At 41.6% G+C, this 17,581-nt stretch overlaps 1 protein-coding gene across 2 annotated transcripts; it reads right to left on the bottom strand.

Moving 5' to 3' along the window:
- Nucleotides 1-563: 563 nt before the first annotated feature.
- Nucleotides 564-15,940, bottom strand: septin7b (septin 7b). Of its 2 annotated transcripts, XM_058376418.1 has the most exons (14): nt 15,792-15,939; nt 15,439-15,541; nt 12,849-12,955; nt 12,076-12,176; nt 11,821-11,955; nt 9,606-9,723; nt 7,429-7,521; nt 7,168-7,264; nt 6,082-6,133; nt 5,768-5,893; nt 4,579-4,599; nt 3,136-3,271; nt 2,787-2,932; nt 564-1,469 (listed from the first exon to the last, which is right to left on the bottom strand). In XM_058376418.1, exons 2-14 carry the CDS (start codon nt 15,446-15,448, stop codon nt 1,430-1,432), a joined length of 1,182 nt encoding a protein of 393 aa, XP_058232401.1. In that variant the 5' UTR covers nt 15,449-15,541; nt 15,792-15,939; the 3' UTR covers nt 564-1,429. The 2 variants fall into 2 exon arrangements, with proteins under 2 accessions (XP_058232401.1, XP_058232402.1); XM_058376419.1 differs by lacking the exon at nt 4,579-4,599 and having other exon boundaries at nt 15,792-15,940.
- Between the last annotated feature and the right edge of the window lie 1,641 nt (nt 15,941-17,581).

Raw genomic sequence — 17,581 nt, 5'->3', positions numbered from 1 at the left:
TGTGGGGTGTTCCCGGTCTGCAGTGGTCAGTGTCTATCAAAAGTATCGTTTAAATACTGTCAATTGTAAGATGCTGCTAACAACTTGGTGCCACAGCACACCTTCAGGGATCTAGAGGAGACCTCAACAGGTCAGGGCTGTTTTGGCAGCAAAAGGGGGACCAACACAAGATTAAGCAGGTGGTCATAATGTTATGCCTGATCAGATTTATAACACTATAATTTCGTCACTTGTTTTAACAGCAGGGTGTGTGATATAATCCAAACATACAAAGATAAAGGCTGTTATTCCAAATGAACTTGAATCAGACCTGATTTCACTTATTTCCTAGTTCATCGGCCTTCAACTGGATGAAAATCTACAGCTGCACCATCTCTCAACAAAACAGACCAAAGATTAATGAGACAAAACATGAACTCTCACCATAAGGCTGTAAAAACTGGATGTCTGTTCACAAATTTTTGCCTCAAAACTAATTCCTGCTCGTTCTCTACAGGTGCCATTACTTTTGAATCCGAGGCCAGCATAAGACACGCAATGAAAGAAATAAAGAAGTGTGTGTGTTATGTTTTCCAGACGGGATTTTACTGAAGAATATTTTGAGTTCCACCGTAAATCGATTAAGACAGTACTATATAAAAAAAAAGAAAGAAAACAAACAATGGAATACTGCTTTGCAGAAACGTCAGTATGTAACATTATCTCACTCCATATCACACGTTTATTAAGTGACTGTACAATAAACAAATGCAAAATAAAATTTAAAGAAAAAAAGGAATACATTTATAACCAAAGAGGGAAAAATATGCGTTAACTTTTTTTTTTTCCTCCTTAGTGATGTTAGAAGAGGCGTAGCTTTACGCAGCTTTAACACACGAACACGTCGTCACGGTGATCGGCGAGATCTTTTACGAAACCGTCTGAGTGATCGAACATAGGAAGAAGAAAAAAAAAACAAAAACAACACGTTTAGGATTTTTAACTGGCTCCGGATACACATACGTACATACATATATATATATATATATATATATAAAAATAAACTAGCTGAAATATTAATATTAATGAAGCTATAATGAAGTGGTCTGAGGATCGAGACGATGAATGCACCGCTCCGTGTGGAGTGGCCGAGTTTGGGTTTCGCTCCGTGGAACTCGTTAACATTTGCCCTTGTTAACATCATTTTGTTTTTTTGACACCATGGGAGCAACAATGATCACAGAAAACCGGAGGTCAGGTGGTAAAAAAAAAAAAAACTATAAGAGTACAGATTTTGGCGTGTGTGGAAACATTTTGAAGGGTTTGGCTTTGGTCCACACCCGGCTGTGTGTATGCGTCCAGCTGTGAGCCGAATGTGGCGTTTATGGCGGATATCGGGAGCTCAGGGGAAGCGGCGATGGACAACAAGGTCGTCTTGCAAACGGCTTTTTTAAAATATCTTCCCTTTTTTCGCTTTCTTTTCCAGAGTCCTGCAGAGAAAAAGGAAGTGTTCGTGTGTTAGTGAGGAACTAAACGTCGATTCATCACGTCAAGATATCTATCTTTTTCCAGTTGGAGTTAAAATTAGACAGTGTTTTTGCCAAGTGAAGAAAAGTCAAACTAATAAATTAATTCTGTGTTTCTGAGCTTCAATTTATCTCAGTATGCAAATTATTGCAGGATGTCATGGTACATCACAATGTTTATTATCTTTGCAACCCAAATTATTGTCAATTTATGTTGTAATGAATGGTAATTTGTTTCAATAACACGGAAAAATAGCTAAACAGCGCCCTCTAACGGGCAAGAAAAGAATTAGGTTCAGGTTGCCACTATATTGGGACACCCCTCTAAATCATTGAATTATTGAATTCAGGTGTTGTTCCAGTGAAAGGAACTCTTAATGCTTCAGCTTCATACCAAGACATTTTGGACAATTTCATGCATTGCAGGAACAGTTTGGGGATGACCCCTTCCTGTTCCATTATGACTGCACACCAGTGACCACAGCAAGGTCCATAAAGACATGGATGAGTGAGTTTGGTGTGGAGGAACTTGACTGAGTCCTGACCTCAACCCCATAGAACACCTTTGAGTGTGACTGACTGTGAGCCAGACCTTCTCGTCCAACATCAGTCCCTGACCTCACAAAAGTGCTTCTAGAGTAATTGGTCAAAAATTCCCATAAACACACTCCTAAACCTTGTGGAAAGCCTTTCCAGAAGAGTTGAAGCTGTTTTAGCTGTAAAGGACGGGACAACTCCATATTACATTCATGTGCATGTAAAGGCAGAGTCTCCGTTCTAATTCATCCCAAAGGTGTTCTATGGGGTTGAGGTCAGGACTCTGTGAAGGACAGTCAAGTTCCTCCACACCAAACTCACTCATCCATGTCTTTATGGACCTTGCTTTGTGCCCTGGTGTGCAGTCATGCTGGAACAGGTAGGGGTCATCCCCAAACTGTTCCCACAAAATTACCAAAATAGCTTGATATGAAGCTGTATAATTATGTATAACTATGGCAATATAGTTTATTTCATACCAATTTCCCACAGAATGTTTTTTAAATATTAATAGACATAGAGACACCTAATTCCAGTGCTGACTGGTCTACACTCATAAAACAAACGCTGCTTCAAATGGTTCATGGTAAAGTTCCAGACCTTCCTAAAATCTAGTGTGAACCATTTCTGATTCTGAGGAGTGCTTGTCGAGTTGGAAGTTGAAGGTTTAACAGTTTGACTTTGTAAACCATGGAGTTCACACTAAACTTGTTAAACACACACTGGTGTGATGATGGTGCTGACCTGGAGGCGTCGAGTTTCTGCTGCTCGAGGAAGCGCTGCTGGGTCTCCCAGTTATTTCTCTCCTCCTCGAACTGACGTCTCCTTTCCTCTAGCTCCTTGTGCTGAGCCTCCAGGTTCTTCTTCATCTGCTCATGACGCCGCTGCAGCTGCATGGAGGGAAAAAAATATCAGTGAACTGTGATTTCATATCATGTAATGCAGATCCTCACCAAGTTAAATAGTGCTCTACTGTTTGATCAAGCAGCATCAGTGGGACCCATTGCATAAACTTTTGCAATGGCATCTGTGGCTTTGGAGAGAAAATCTTTACACAACAGTGATTGTGGAAAGGCTATAGGAAAAGCTTTACCTCTGCCTCTGAGTCTTTCAGCTTCTGGACCTTCTCCTTGACTTTCATCTCAAACACCTGCTCCATCTCCATCTCCATCTTCTTCATCTTAGCCACATGCTCTCGCCTTTCCTCCTCCATCTGCGCCAGAGGGCTCCTGGGGGACGCGCCAGCATGCACAACAGAGTTACAAACCAGCAGACAGACTGCCATCATAAATTATCATCATTAAAGTGGAACTGCTCCAGAGAGAGTCATCGCACACATCTGGAGTGATGTGTGTGTGTGTGTGAGAGAAAGAGGGAGGGAGGAAGGGGGAGAGAGAGAGAGAGAGAGAGAGAGAGAGAGAGAGAGAGAGGGAGGGAGATATAAAGAGTCACAAAGGGTAATAGAGAGAGACACAGATGGATAGATAGTGTGTGTGTGAGAAAGAGAGAAAGAGAGAGAGAGCGAGAGAGAGAGCGAGAGATGGAGATATAAAGAATCACAAAGGGTGACGGACAGACAGATAGATATAGAAGGTGAGCTGGAGAGATAATGAGTCACAAAGGGTAATAGAGAGAGACACAGAGTGATAGAGAGAGAGAGAGAGTCACAAAGAGTAAGTAGGTAGGTAGATAGATAGAGAGTGAGAGAGAGAGAGAGAGAGATTGGGGGGGGGGGGCGTTGAGAGAAACGGACACCTTCAGAGCTTCATGGACAGACAGCTGACAGATCAAAGCCAGAGTTATGACTAGCAGTGAGGAAACTGGGAAGAGAAACATCCATATATCCATACAACATTCCAGGTTTTTCCAGATTTCCCAGGGACACACAGACGAGACAGGTGATTGGGGGTAAAAAAGCAAAAAAAAAAAAAAGCTTGAGCATTTGATTGGAGGTTAGCGAGCTAAGCGGACACATTCAGCAAAAAGCAAGCCGAGACGTCAAACCTACATCTGAGACGTCAACAAACCCTAAACCTACAGGTGTGGATGGACGGATCGCTTTAAAAAGCTACAACTGAAATGAACTCAGATAAAGATGAATAAATTATGTGGAAAAAGAAAGACGAAGCAGTCTCCTTCATCACCATCGCCTCGCAGGCCTACTTTAGATACTCTAGAGTCGCAAAGCAATCAGAGGAAACCGAACTAAAGCACATCAGGTCAAATGTCAAAAAACTGTGTAAACATTTAATCTGTATAAAGGTTGTTTTGGGTTATACTGAAGACCTAGAACTACGATTCTGTCTTTTGTATCTTCTCCTGCATGTGTGTGTGTTTTCTTTTACTTCATGGACTTTTTTTTTTCCAAGCTGGCAGAAGAGGAAGGCGAGGAGGGAAAATAAAAGACCACCACAGACACTAGAGGACACCATCACCAGTGAAGGACAGAAACTGGTTTGCTTTGGGAGGAAAAATAACATACGGGAAAAAAAAAAAAGAAAAAAAAACAAAAAACAAAAGACAAAAACACACTTACATGCCTTCGACCATGTCATCTCTATAAAACAGAAACACACAAACTTAACATGCTGAAATCAGTGTATATGAAATGAATATGGAGCAAGATAATAAATGGTAAAAATAAAAATGAAAACATCGAAGCTTGAAACTGGCTCGGATCAGACAAGAGACTAACAGAGCTCCAGCTGTGGTTTCCTGTCAGTTAGTGGTGAATCTGGCAACGCAGCTGATTGGCTGCTGCGCAGTGTGTGTTAGTGCGAGAGTGTGTGTGTGCAAGCGCGTAAGTGACTGCTGGCGCATGCGTGTGATTACAGGCCAGGTTAACCGCTTTGAAATGGAACTGGTTTTTGGCTGAGACAGAGCTGAACGACAGGAAACGGTGACGCTGCAGACGCTCTTCTAACAAGAAAGAGTCTACTAAAATGGCCGATGTAGTAACTATGACGACCTGATTTCAACAGAAACGCTCGAGTGTCCACAGATTACAGGTTTCGGTCCAGGTGAATCCTGAACAGTAGATCTGGATGCGCTCTGTGGTAACAACTTACACAGGGACTTCTCTGGGGACGGGTTTATGGAAGGAGTCAGATCAGAAATTGTATTTATTTATATTATATTTGGTTACATGAGGCTGGTGAGGGAACGATAACGAGACCTTGTATAATAAGTTTAATATTAAAGGCAACTATAAAATGTATTTAAAAAAGTATGATATAATTCATTTATATTCATTCATTCATTCATTTATATTCATTCATATTTATTCTAACCACTCCACTCTGGTACCTTAATGCCAACTGAAAAAATAAATTAATTAATTAAAAAATAATAATAATATTAAATAAAAAAAATAATATTAATAATAATAAATAATACTAATAATAAAATATTTATGTATTCCACTTGGAATAAATAAATAATTCACTAAAAAAAAATTAATAATTTTGAGGTGTCTGATTTCTAAGAACAACAAGGAGGAGCAATCTTGTTCGTTTAAAACATTAGCGATCTGCTTCTTTCGGACAGGATGCTGTAATGCCGAGACGGAACGCTTTCTCTTACGTGTGCCTGAATGAATTATTCCGTATTACATGTGGAGATTTTCAATAGAGACATCAGGAATTATAGGACTTTGTTATATTGTTTTTGTTAAAAATGTCAGCTCTGTAAGGAACGAGTGTGTTTCGGAGTAACCGGACACGTACTTGGTGAGCTGTCCTTTGGTCTTGTTGTTGTCCATCCCGTTGCAGGTGACAGCGGCCAGCTTCCTGCTCCTGTAGTTCTCGTAGTGGACGTTGTTGGTGACGTCCTTCAGGTCCTGCATGTGAGTCCTGTGAGAAAAGCATGGACGTTAAACACGCTCCGGAATACAATGTTCATCCATGACATAGTAACAACACGGAAATCAATAGAGTATATGCACGTACAGAGGAATATGATAGAAGTGGTCGTGCGATGCATGGTTAAAGTTAAAAATTATATGTGTACAGTTTTCAAACTATAGTAAATAAATGTTTACCTGATGAGCATGTTCCTCAGAATGGTGAAATCACAGTGATCTCCATTTTCAACTGTAAAGGAAAAGAAAAACAGATTTTTTTTTCACTTGTTATAAATTTCAGGCATGATAGAAAAATTATTACGAAATCCTGTGCCTTAGCTACATCATACTGTTGTCAGAATGAATTTCACACTTTCCCCATCTCCTACTGTTACTCTGATAAGACAATATCCAATATTGAGTTATACAGCCATCTTATAGGGGCTTAGTGTACACTACATAAACACCGATCAGCCATAACATTATGACCACTGAGAGGTGCCGTGAATAAGACTGAGTATCTCCTCATCATGGCACCTGTTAGTGGGTGGGATATATTAGGCAGCAAGTCAACATTTTGTCCTCAAAGTTGATGTTAGAAGCAGGAAAAATGGACAAGTGTAAGGATTTGAGCGAGTTTGACGAAGGGCCAAATTGTGATGGCTAGACCACTGGATCAGAGCATCTCCAAAACTGCAGCTCTTGTGGGGTGTTCCTGGTCTGCAGTGGTCAGTATCTATCAAAAGTGGTCCAGTGGTGAACCGGTGACAGGGTCATGGATGGTCAAGGCTCATTGATGTACGTGGGGAGTGAAGGCTGGCCCGTGTGACAGGCCAACCCCGACAGACGAGTTACTGTTGCTCAAACTGCTGAAGAAGTTAACGCTGGTTCTGACAGAAAGGTGTCAGAAAACAAAGTGCAGGACGGGTCAGCACAAGGGAGACCAACACAATAGTAGGCAGGTGGTTATAATGTTATGCCTGGTCAGCGTACACTGCTACTGTTATATCCTATGTAGTGAACATATATTTTGAAAATAAAATGCCATTTGGGTTACACTGAGTTCTTGTTCTGGTCTTTTTTCTGTTAGATTAAGTCTCCAACAGGTGGGTGGCTTTTAAATAAATTTCCTTCACACCTTATATGTATTTTAATCATATCTTCCAGTATTTGCATATAAACAAGTGGACGCTCCCAGGACTACTATACAGTACATTTGTATAGTGTGTGTGTGTGTGTTTGGCTTCAGAGCATGTATCCGTGCCAGCGTGCCAGTCAGCATACCTTCTGCCACGCCCCATGGGTACTGCCTCCCTCTAACCTTCTTCCCGTTCACCTCGATGATGGTGTTGCTGCCGACAACCGCCAGAGGAAGTCGATCCTACACACACACACACACACACACACACACACACACACGCACACTCTCTCTTACTCTGACTGCTACACAAATACTAACATCTTCACACTCAGTAAGAACACTTTCGATGCAGAAACATCCTTCGTAAACAAAACAAAACGTGTGAAAAGACTCTGAGATCTCACTTTGATCTTTTTCACCAGTTTGTTCTCCTCTTCGTCGTCGGTTTCTGGAAACTCATAGATTTTGATTTTGTGCTCCTGGATTTCTCTCATGATCTGAGAGAGGGAAGCAAAGTGAATATGAATATTTTATCAACACAGTCTTCTTAACACCAGCACAACGGGAAGGTTTTTATTGTTTCAAAGGAGTAGAGGTGAAGGATTTTTGCTGCCGGTTATAAGAATATATCCGATATAATCCTGTAAAGCTTCACGTTTCAGTTGTTTGTGGGAAGACGGTGAATATTTTGATTACTGGAGTTGAGCTGCACGATATTTTACTCTTCGAAGGATGATTTTTAAGGACTATCTAGGTATTAAATGATAAAAGCTGTGATGTTTACATGACACACTGTAGTGTGCAAACTAGCGAGGCTGAGAAATACTGCTTCGGCTCTTGCTAAGTTCTTATTTGCGTTTCCTTGGAAAAATATTTACATTTCACCTTGTTTTTAATATGGATTTTGGAAAGCAACCCCTTTTCCTTTCTACACGTCCCAATGATTAATAGTTGGTCTAAATCTACATCCAGTTTTCTCTAACAATGACTATTACTAAAAAATAAATAAATAAATAAATAATAAGTATGAATAAACTATAAACGAGTCGTATCGTTTAGAATTATTTGTACGACACTGATCTCTCTCACTGGCTGAAACATGAGCAAAAGCAGGTTGGGATTTATGCTCTGTTTACGTTCTTCCCCTCTGCGTCTCTCCTCCTGCTGGGATAATACTCGAACAGATGGCACGGCACACACAGATCCGAGTTGCTCAACACTCCTGACTCGTATCTGCGTTAGATTAGCCGAGCTCAAACCCAGGTGAGGGGAGTGAAGCATGCTCCGAGTGCTGGGAAATATTTTCCTTTTCGCTCCAGCATGGACACGGAGTCGGATAGCGTAATTTAATGCTTCGTGTTACTCGTTCTGTTCTGAACGCAGACAGGAATTCAGGCATTTCTGTAAATCTGGACAGATTTACCAACGCCTGATTCTGGTCAGGACGTGTTGATTAGTTTTCTATAACATGTTGAAAGTTTACATTAAATAGCTTGTTTTATTACATCATTTCTGTAGCGACGAGAAGCAACAAGGAGACTTTTACTGCAAAACGCACCACACAAAGATTATACACCGATCAGCCATAACATTATGAGCAGTGAGAGGTGAAGTGAATAAGACTGAGTATCTCCTCATCATGGCACCTGTTAGTGGGTGGGATATATTAGGCAGCAAGTGAACATTTTGTCCTCAAAGTTGACGTTAGAAGCAGAAAAAATGGACAAGTGTAAGGATTTGAGCGAATTTGACGAAGGGTCAAATTGTGATGTCTAGACGACCGGATCAGAGCATCTCCAAAACTGCAGCTCTTGTGGGGTGTTCCCGGTCTGCAGTGGTCAGTATCTATCAAAAGTGGTCCAAGGAAGGAACAGTGGTGAACCGGTGACAGGGTCATGGGTGGCCAAGACTTATTGATGCACGTGGGGAGAGAAGGCTGACCGGTGTGCTCCGATCCAACAGACGAGCTACTGTTGCTCAAACTGCTGAAGAAGTTAATGCTGGTTCTGATAGAAAGGGGTCAGAATACACAGTGCAGGACGGGTCAGGGCTGTTTTGGCAGCAAAAGGGGGACCAACACAATATTAGGCAGATGGTCATAATGTTATGCCTGATCGGTGTAAATATGTGTAATAGAGTAAATAAACGACTAAACGAATAAATAAATGACTGCTGTACCTTTTAAGGACTGGACAAATAAAAACGGTCTGGCCGATTCCCAAGGGTTCAGAAACGTAATTGACTAGGCTGAAAAATCTCTAGCCAAACTAATTAGCAAGTGAGTCCATTTTGTTTCCTGTTCAATGATTTAATGAGCAAACTGTAACACAAGGGCTGGGTAAAAGGACAATACAATATCGATACTGCGAGAAATTAGGACAACAATTTTCAGTGATACTGTTGGAAATAAATGTTGGATTATGGGTAGCTTTGTGATGCGTTTTCTTTTTACATGAAATTTCATGATGAAACGTCTAACATGATGCACAATAAATATCACAGAAATGCCTTCATGCATCATATCATATAGTTTTGCCATTCTTATGTGAATAAAGTAGAAGGTCAGAATGAGCGAGCGAACCTGTTTTTTAAACTGCTGGCACTCTTCAGGAGTGAGGGTGTCCGCCTTGGCGATCAGAGGGATGACGTTCACCTTCTCGTGCAACCGTTTCATGAACTCGATGTCCAGCGGCTTCAGTCTGGGCGAGAAAAAAACGAGAATGAACAAGCAACAGCTGATTGAAAACACCGGACACTTATGAACAGATGTTGATATGAAGCTGATAAAGAGTGAGTGAGAGAGAGAGAGAGAGAGAGAGAGAGAGAGACAGAGAGAGATTCTCCCATATTCAGCACATTCTCAATGATTTGTGCCTGGGGCTGAAATGAAAGTAACCCTTCCTGCTGGCCTAACCATGGGTGTGCTGTGGATTTCCTGCTGGTTTTCTGCTTGTGATAACGGTCGGCTGAGTGTCTGCTATTATCCACTTTAATTCGTTTGTACAGCCGGAGTTCAGAGAGGACACGGCCTGCACAGCAGAAATGTTGGCTGCGTCTCCGTGTTCCGTGCTCGAATGATTCGGGAAGAGCATTTTATCCTCACAAAGTGCACGGTTCTCCTTAGCTTCAGATGGGATCCAAAAGTCTGTCGTCGGGAACCGATCCGAGTTAAACGATTATTAAAATTAATTGATGTTTACAGAAGTTTGGCTTACTGTCTTACTTCCATGTCTGAATGCAGAAAGAAGGGATGATTAAAAGGAAGGGTGTATTAAAGCACTCATTATGAGATGCTTATTGATAACGAACACCACGTGTTAGAACAATCAGTAGGTTCATTTTTATTTGTAAAGATGTCACATTTTAAAACATTTTGGTCTCAGTCAGGATACTTTCACTCACGTTTTTAGCTGCACTTATACAACATGATACGATCAGTGCAGCTGACCCCATTTGCTTGTAACAGAAATTCCACGTACCGCAAACAGCCTAGAGACAGCAGGCCGCGTTATCTGCTCGTTATCAAACTGCTATAAACAGTAGGAAATGGGCGCGTCGCTGTGGGAATTCAAGACTGTTCGTACCCTCGACACTTTGAGCTCAGGCATGAAACATGTCAAACCACAAGGCAGTTTAGATAAATAGATAGATTAGTTTAAGTTTTAATCAGCCGCTTGTACAGCTTTGATAAACCCAGGGTCAGATTTCGGAGCTTTTTCATGCTGGTGTGTTCAATATATAGATGGATTTTATATTTAAGAAATGCGCATATACACCAATCCTTATGACCAACTGCCTAATATTGTGTCGGTCCCCCTTTTGCTGCCAAAACATCCCTGACCCGTCCTGCACTGTGTATTCTGACCCCTTTCTATCAGAACCAGCATTAACAGAACAGCAATTTCAGCGACCGTTAGATCGGATCACACGGGCCAGCCTTCACTCCCCACGTGCATCAATGAGCCTCAGCCGCCCATGACCCTGTCGCCGGTTCACCACTGTTCCTTCCTTGGACCACTTTTGATAGATACTGACCACTGCAGACCGGGAACACCCCACAAGAGCTGCAGTTTTGGAGATGCTCTGATCCAGTGGTCTAGACATCACAATTTGGCCCTTCGTCAAACTCGCTCAAATCCTTACACTTGTCCATTTTTCCGGCTTCTAACATCAACTTTGAGGACAAAATGTTGACTTGCTGCCTAATATATCCCACCCACTAACAGGTGTCATGATGAAGAGATGCTCAGTCTTATTCACTTCACCTGGCACTGCTCATAATGTTATGGCTGATCAGTGTATATTAATTTCTATACAAATATGTATTTTTTTTTGTACTTGTCAATACCGATACTGACCCTTTTTATTAGTCAGACAGAAAGTTTTCTATTTATTTTGCTTTGCATGCGTATCCTGGTTGCTGTCTTGTGCTGATAGAAATGAACTATTGTATGTTTAATACGTTATAGCTATTAAACCGGGTGTTTGAGCGAGGATGACTGAAGTGAACTGCTCTTCATTCTCACGCGTGTTAGAGCACCACACAGTAATTCTGTGTCATTAGTTTCAACTGGACTGATAAGAGAAACAATAAGAAGAGTATAATTTCTTAAAATGCACTATTTCCTTAATATTTATGTCTGTTCTCTCCCTTTTGTTATTCCGTAGCCAATCAGGGCCTGAGGTCTGACCCAAATCCGATTAGTTAAGTGTGAAATCGTTAACACTGAGACTTAAACCTGGATGCGATGTTGAAAACATTCGTGAGCAAGACATTCTTATGATTCCCGACTGACCCGTGTCCTGAGGGAGCGATGAAGTACAGGCAGCAGTGAACTCTGTTGTCGGGCATCTGTCTCCTGTTAACACGCGACTCGGCGTTCAGGTAATCCTCAAACTTGCTGTCGATGTGATCGATGACCGGCTGCCAGCTACAGCAAGCGGGACACACAGGCATTATATTCACAGTGCATTAACGTGAACACTAACATCTATGAAAAATCTAAATTTGTAGCGTGTAACGACTCAGCAGGCGTTCTGAAGGCACTCACCAGTTACTGTTATCTACAGCATCTCCAAACCCCGGAGTGTCCACCATCGTGAGCAGCAGCTGAACGCCGCCCTCCTTCATCAACACTTTAGACTGCTCCACCTGCAGCACAGAGCGTTCACAAACACACGTTCACCAGGCTTTCGCGTCCATGCTCCATTCTGATTGGTCAGAAATTTGGTCTATATTCTCAGTGATATCAGCTTATGTAAAGTAAGCGATAACAGGAACTTGTTTCGAGAGACATCCAAGGATGTTAACTAGCAAAGAATAAAAGACAAAGTGTCAAATTTTAATTAAAAATTGACAAATTACCAGGAATAAGAGGAATAAAACACTGCGAAAGTCGTAACTACTCATTCCAGGGTTGACTATTTTCCTAAAACTGCATGACACGGAGTGTTCAGATAAAAGCCTGAGAGCAACCATCCATTATAGCAGTGTTTAGTTAATAACAAGATAATACATGTTCATAAACACTTAACAGGAACAGGGAATTTTTTTGCAAGCCAAAATTCCCTGGAAATTCACATGTGCCGTTGTTGAGGAATTGAAACACGGCAACGTAAACGAATCTCTCTCTCTCTCCCATCTCCCCTGAACTTTTCTGAACTTAATTTGGAGGATGAAACACCTCAGAAACCTCAGGTGTGAAACTATGAAACAGCTGCATGCACCGACACGCAGCGCAGGGAGGCATAGCATTATTGTGGTATGTTGAGAAACCAAAGCTGGAGAAGATGCCGAAGTCAAATGTGGGTCCTGGAGCTGTACCTGCACGGTTTTCTTGACTCGGTGTGACGGACCCTGGTGTTCTGAGGAGTACAGGTCGGTGAGGAACAGAGAGTTGATCATCGTGGACTTGCCCAAGCCTGATTCACCTGAAATTGAGGAAGAAATAGTTGATTTAAAGAAATAAAGTTTAATTTAGGAGAAAAATGAGACTGCAGCTTTAAATCACAGCGATGACGATGATAAAGATGTTCACGGGCTAAAACCTCAGGGCCACGGTTTCTCGAAGATGCACAGATGGTGTCTGTCGTTGCTTTTGGCTCTGGACGATCATTAATCTAATGAAGGCGGAGAGATGTTCGACCCGTGTCGAGGCGAAGAACGGTCTTTTTGTGCTTTGCCTTTGCGAGGCCTCTGGTCCTGTGCCTCTTGGCAGTGAGCGAGAATAACGAGATCCATGTGAGAGGGAAGGACTGCGTCTCGGCTTTGAAGGCCTGAACAGGAAGCTGCGAGACGGGCGCAGAGACTGACCTTACTGTTTTTTGTTTTATCATTGGTGATAAACTCAGATCTCTAGAGCAGAACTGCACTGTACTTTATTTATTTATCCCTCATCTATAATCACTTTTAAACACAGCCATGTGAAGGAAATTGCTTCAAAAGCTTTTCAGATATAAAACATTTTTATATTTACGTTCAACTTTTAGTCTAGAAGGAAGAAAAAAAAGACTCGCTGCCAGATCCTTAAATCTCTCATGTTTTGTGTGTGAAACGAATACTGTAAGGAATACTGTAATTTAGCGTTAAACATTAGATATATTATAAAACCTGGAACATGACACAATCACTGGCACGTTTTCTACACACACAACCTGCTCCAATCTCAATTTAATGCCATGAGAAAGCACAAGCTTCATCACCGAGGAATTTATTAACGATACGTCCCCCTTGATAAACTAACCCAATTCGAACAGGGCTCTGGCTGTGGTTAGAGCCTGCATGTCACCGTATTTTTCTCTGAAACAGGAAGTCGTCTTATTGAAACGCTTCTCTTGACTCAACAAAAAGAAACCCTACGTTCCTGCTGAATGTGAACAAAGCTGCACTGAAATATGGAGAACAGAGTACAGATTAACATGAACCTTCCTGACCTGATGTTCTGCTTCAGTCTGATTTATGTTCCAGCGCTGGAGCGCCAACACCACAGAGACGGACGTCACGTAAACGCCGGCTCCATCGGCTTTATTTTGTTAACCGTGCGCTGGTTAGTAAACAGAAAAGCGTTCGGCTAGAAAATGCACCAGTGATTTGTGTTTACTGGTAACGAGCTACTGCTGTAGAGCAAGACACGCCTCCAGGGGCGGGACATATACGAAGTGGATGGTCGTGACTGAAATTGACTAAAACATTTAGAAAATATTCTCAGAATCTTTAAGATTCAACTGAGGTCCAAAAGGATGCGTCAAAATGCACCTTAATATTTATTTATTAGTTTATTGTAAACATCGGCACCACTAGAGTAATGTACTGGTCTCTGAAACATCAATTTTGATAATAAACTAGATCTCAGATCTTCTAAACACTAAATTTTGGTCATGTTTAAAATTTCATGCACTTTTACTGCAACGGTCTCTTGATTTTATTTATTTTTATCTTCTCTCTGGATGTTTTACACGACCTTTTACCTGCTTGTCTATTCACAGTGTGTGTTGCAACCTCTGCCTGCGATCTCTGTCTGTTGATTTCATCCATTTTTTTCTCGATTTTATACATTTTTTTGTCTCTGTTGAAAACACGATCATCAACAAGGAATCCGGATAAATACCTACAAATAAACACACTAACTGTAACAGCTGCAACATACAGAACATTGGTATTTACCATGCCGTCGTGTTTAGCGTTAATATTTTATTCGCCCCGTTGTCGTTTTAAATCCCAGATGTTTGGGTCTGAGGATTGGAGCTGGGGATGACTGTGCGAGGAAGGAATGAAGGAAATGTGCTGAACGCAAACTTTTCATGAAGCGGCTCTGTGTACTCGGTGCAAGAAAAGTGCAAATAAGTGAGGTGCTGCAGGGAAGAACGGAAGAAAGAAAAAAACAAAAAAACAAGTCTGTCTTCTTTCAGTTTGAATAATAAAGCTCAGACAGGCTGGATGGAGTTTTTCAGAAACTAAAGAACATCTAGGAGGTCTGCATTGTAGATGAGAGAGAGCTCAGAGGAGGAAGACTAACTCAATCACTCTGTACAACAAGTGAAGAGCAGAAAAGCATTCGTTTTTTTTTTTTTTAAAAACCCGGCGCGTTTTTTTTTGTGTCTCTGTTCGTCGGTGTCTCCATTTTGAACATCTTTATTTTTTAAACTTAGGCAGGATGTGAAATCACTACTGCCATTCAACCCCGGCTTCCTGTGTGGTTTCATCCTGACAGCATTTACAACGAACGTCAGAAATGCAGTCACGCAGCTGGCGGACGTTCAACGACAGACAGGAAATTCGGAGCGCTCGAGCGTGTGGTGCTTGTACACGACCCATCACTTAACACACATCACTGGAAGGTGCTTTATTACACCGGAGTATCGGCAGGAGAGGCCTGGGGTTATAATCAGCATGCAGAGAGTCACTGCTCTCTTACCTACAACCATTAGTGTGAACTCGAAGCCGCGTTTCACGGACTTCCTGTAGACCTGGTTGGGGAGGCTGGCGAAGCCGACGTATCCCTCGAGATTCTTCTGCTGCTGTGGAAGAGAGAAAAATAAATAAATAAATAAATAAATCAATCACACGCAATTCTACGACATATCCCGTATCAGCGTAAAGCATTTATATTAGGCTAAAGGTTCAGCATTAAGCATGATTATCATGCTGGAAGAATTACTGAAAATATAAGATTTCTGCCTTAAAACTTCATTAAGTTAAGCATTAAGTCTGTTGAATATTAAACCACTGATTTCACATAAAAACGGCATTGTTAATCCTGACACTCACTGCTGTTTGTTCAAATCCCAGCCGCGTCCGGGTGAAGCGTTGAAACGGATCCAGCGGCAACGTCCGAGTGTCCGGAATTCGTTTTCCCAGTGGAAGAAGAGAGGAAAGAAAAAAGTTGTATTAGTGTCCAGAAACTACTCTGTGCATCACAAACCACTGAATAAAACCAGTGTGAGAAAGTCTACAAAAAATAAAGACTATCATATCAGATATCAGATCAAAAAATATCGTCACGGTTCACAGAAGTCGTTTCTATGAAGTATTACAAAAATACAGACTCGCTAAAAATACTTTCAGGGACTTTAATGCTCGAGACACTCGTCGCCTTTTGCACGGGAATCAGGGGGTGTAGATTTCTGTAGTGTGTAGCGAGATCCGATTTCCTTTTTGATTTGAATCTAGGGCTCTAAAGATCCGTATCGGACCAAATCGGATTTTTAATTTCCAATAAAATCATGCTTAAAAATCTACATTTTGTTCAGCAGGTAGAAAACAAGAGATGAGCGAGACAGAACATCAGATACAATCAGACATGGTTCACGTGGTGAGACCTGCTGCTCAGTTTAAGGCCACAGCCACGCGACATCATGTTTACCGGAAAGATAAATCTCGGTGTCACCCCTTGGGGCGACGGAGCCGACGCTCAGCTTTAGGAATGAGCCGCGTTCAGATTTTCATCTCTGCAAGAGAGAACAGTAACCCCTTAACACCCCTAAGGACGGAGTGATGCTGAAACATGTCAGAAAGCACTTATGGGAATTCAACTGTTTAGAATTTCTCTCGAAGCAGGCGTTCCCAAGCCGGGGGTTCTCCAGGACAAGCGTTGAGAACCTTTGTCTGAGAGCGAACTTTAGTGTATCTTGACCAGCACAATATGATGTTTTCCTTGAGTCTGTATTTACTTTCTCACTCTATTCACGATCTAGGAAGTTTAGTACATGATATGCATACTAGCCCCGCCCCTTTTCTCAAATTGTTCTACAACAGCATTCTGTGTTCAGCTATAGCTCGTAACCCTCCGACTTGAAGAACCAGGAAAGTCAGGATGATCCGGTCAACCGCGCTGTCGTTCAAAATAGCCGCTCGCAAACTACGACAGTAACGTGGTCGGAAATTTTCCGAATCTGAACCTCCGTAGGAAGGATTTCTTCGAACCGGTTACTGTCCATCTTGCGAGCAGCCATTTTGAATCAGCTCTGTGGTTGAGGAGACCTTCCTGGGTCTTTGTTTGTTTTCTCCCCAAGATAATCAAAGGTAACTTGGCACTTTAGAACAGCTAACCACGCCCATTTTGTGCCGGGGGGCGGGACTAACGGCTATAGGGATCGTCTGATTGGATGCGGACCGTACAAGTACTGAATGACTCACTGATAATGTTTCAGTTTAGTAGAGAAACAAAATAAGAGTTTGTATATAAATATTTAAAATAATACAAAAAAACTGATTTGTATCTACAGAGCCAAAATTGATTTTATGGAGAGTTTAAATGCAAAGATAAACTGCCTTATTATTATTTATGCACGTTAATAAATCAAGCTTTTAAACCTGTTTACGGAGCTGATGCGCGTGCACTGACTAAAAGTATTCTAACCAACCAAGCTAACCAGGTTAGCAGCATTTTTACACGCTGAGCTAATCAACATATCTTCATTCCAGTCTTATCAGGCTTTTTTTTCTCCTTCTCCCTCACCATCTACTTGCAATAGTTTCCACACATCCAAAATTGGCACTGAATTCAACAACACAAAAAAGAAACGTTTTCTTGCTAGCTTAGCTGAAACTACGAGCTA

The sequence above is a fragment of the Hemibagrus wyckioides genome, linkage group LG23 (assembly GCF_019097595.1).
Source record: "Hemibagrus wyckioides isolate EC202008001 linkage group LG23, SWU_Hwy_1.0, whole genome shotgun sequence".
Taxonomy (NCBI): Eukaryota; Metazoa; Chordata; class Actinopteri; order Siluriformes; family Bagridae; genus Hemibagrus; species Hemibagrus wyckioides.
The sequence above is the reverse complement of the archived record's forward strand: the minus strand, read 5'-3'. Positions and strand labels throughout refer to the sequence as shown.

Excerpts from the sequence above, each read along its gene's own strand:
- septin7b (XM_058376418.1), bottom strand. Across the intron at positions 11,956-12,075 it reads GCTGTAGATAACAGTAACTG|CTGGCAGCCGGTCATCGATC; the intron begins GTGAGTGCCTTC and ends CGCTTGCTGTAG. Across the intron at positions 5,894-6,081 it reads CTGAGGAACATGCTCATCAG|GACTCACATGCAGGACCTGA; the intron begins GTAAACATTTAT and ends CTTTTCTCACAG.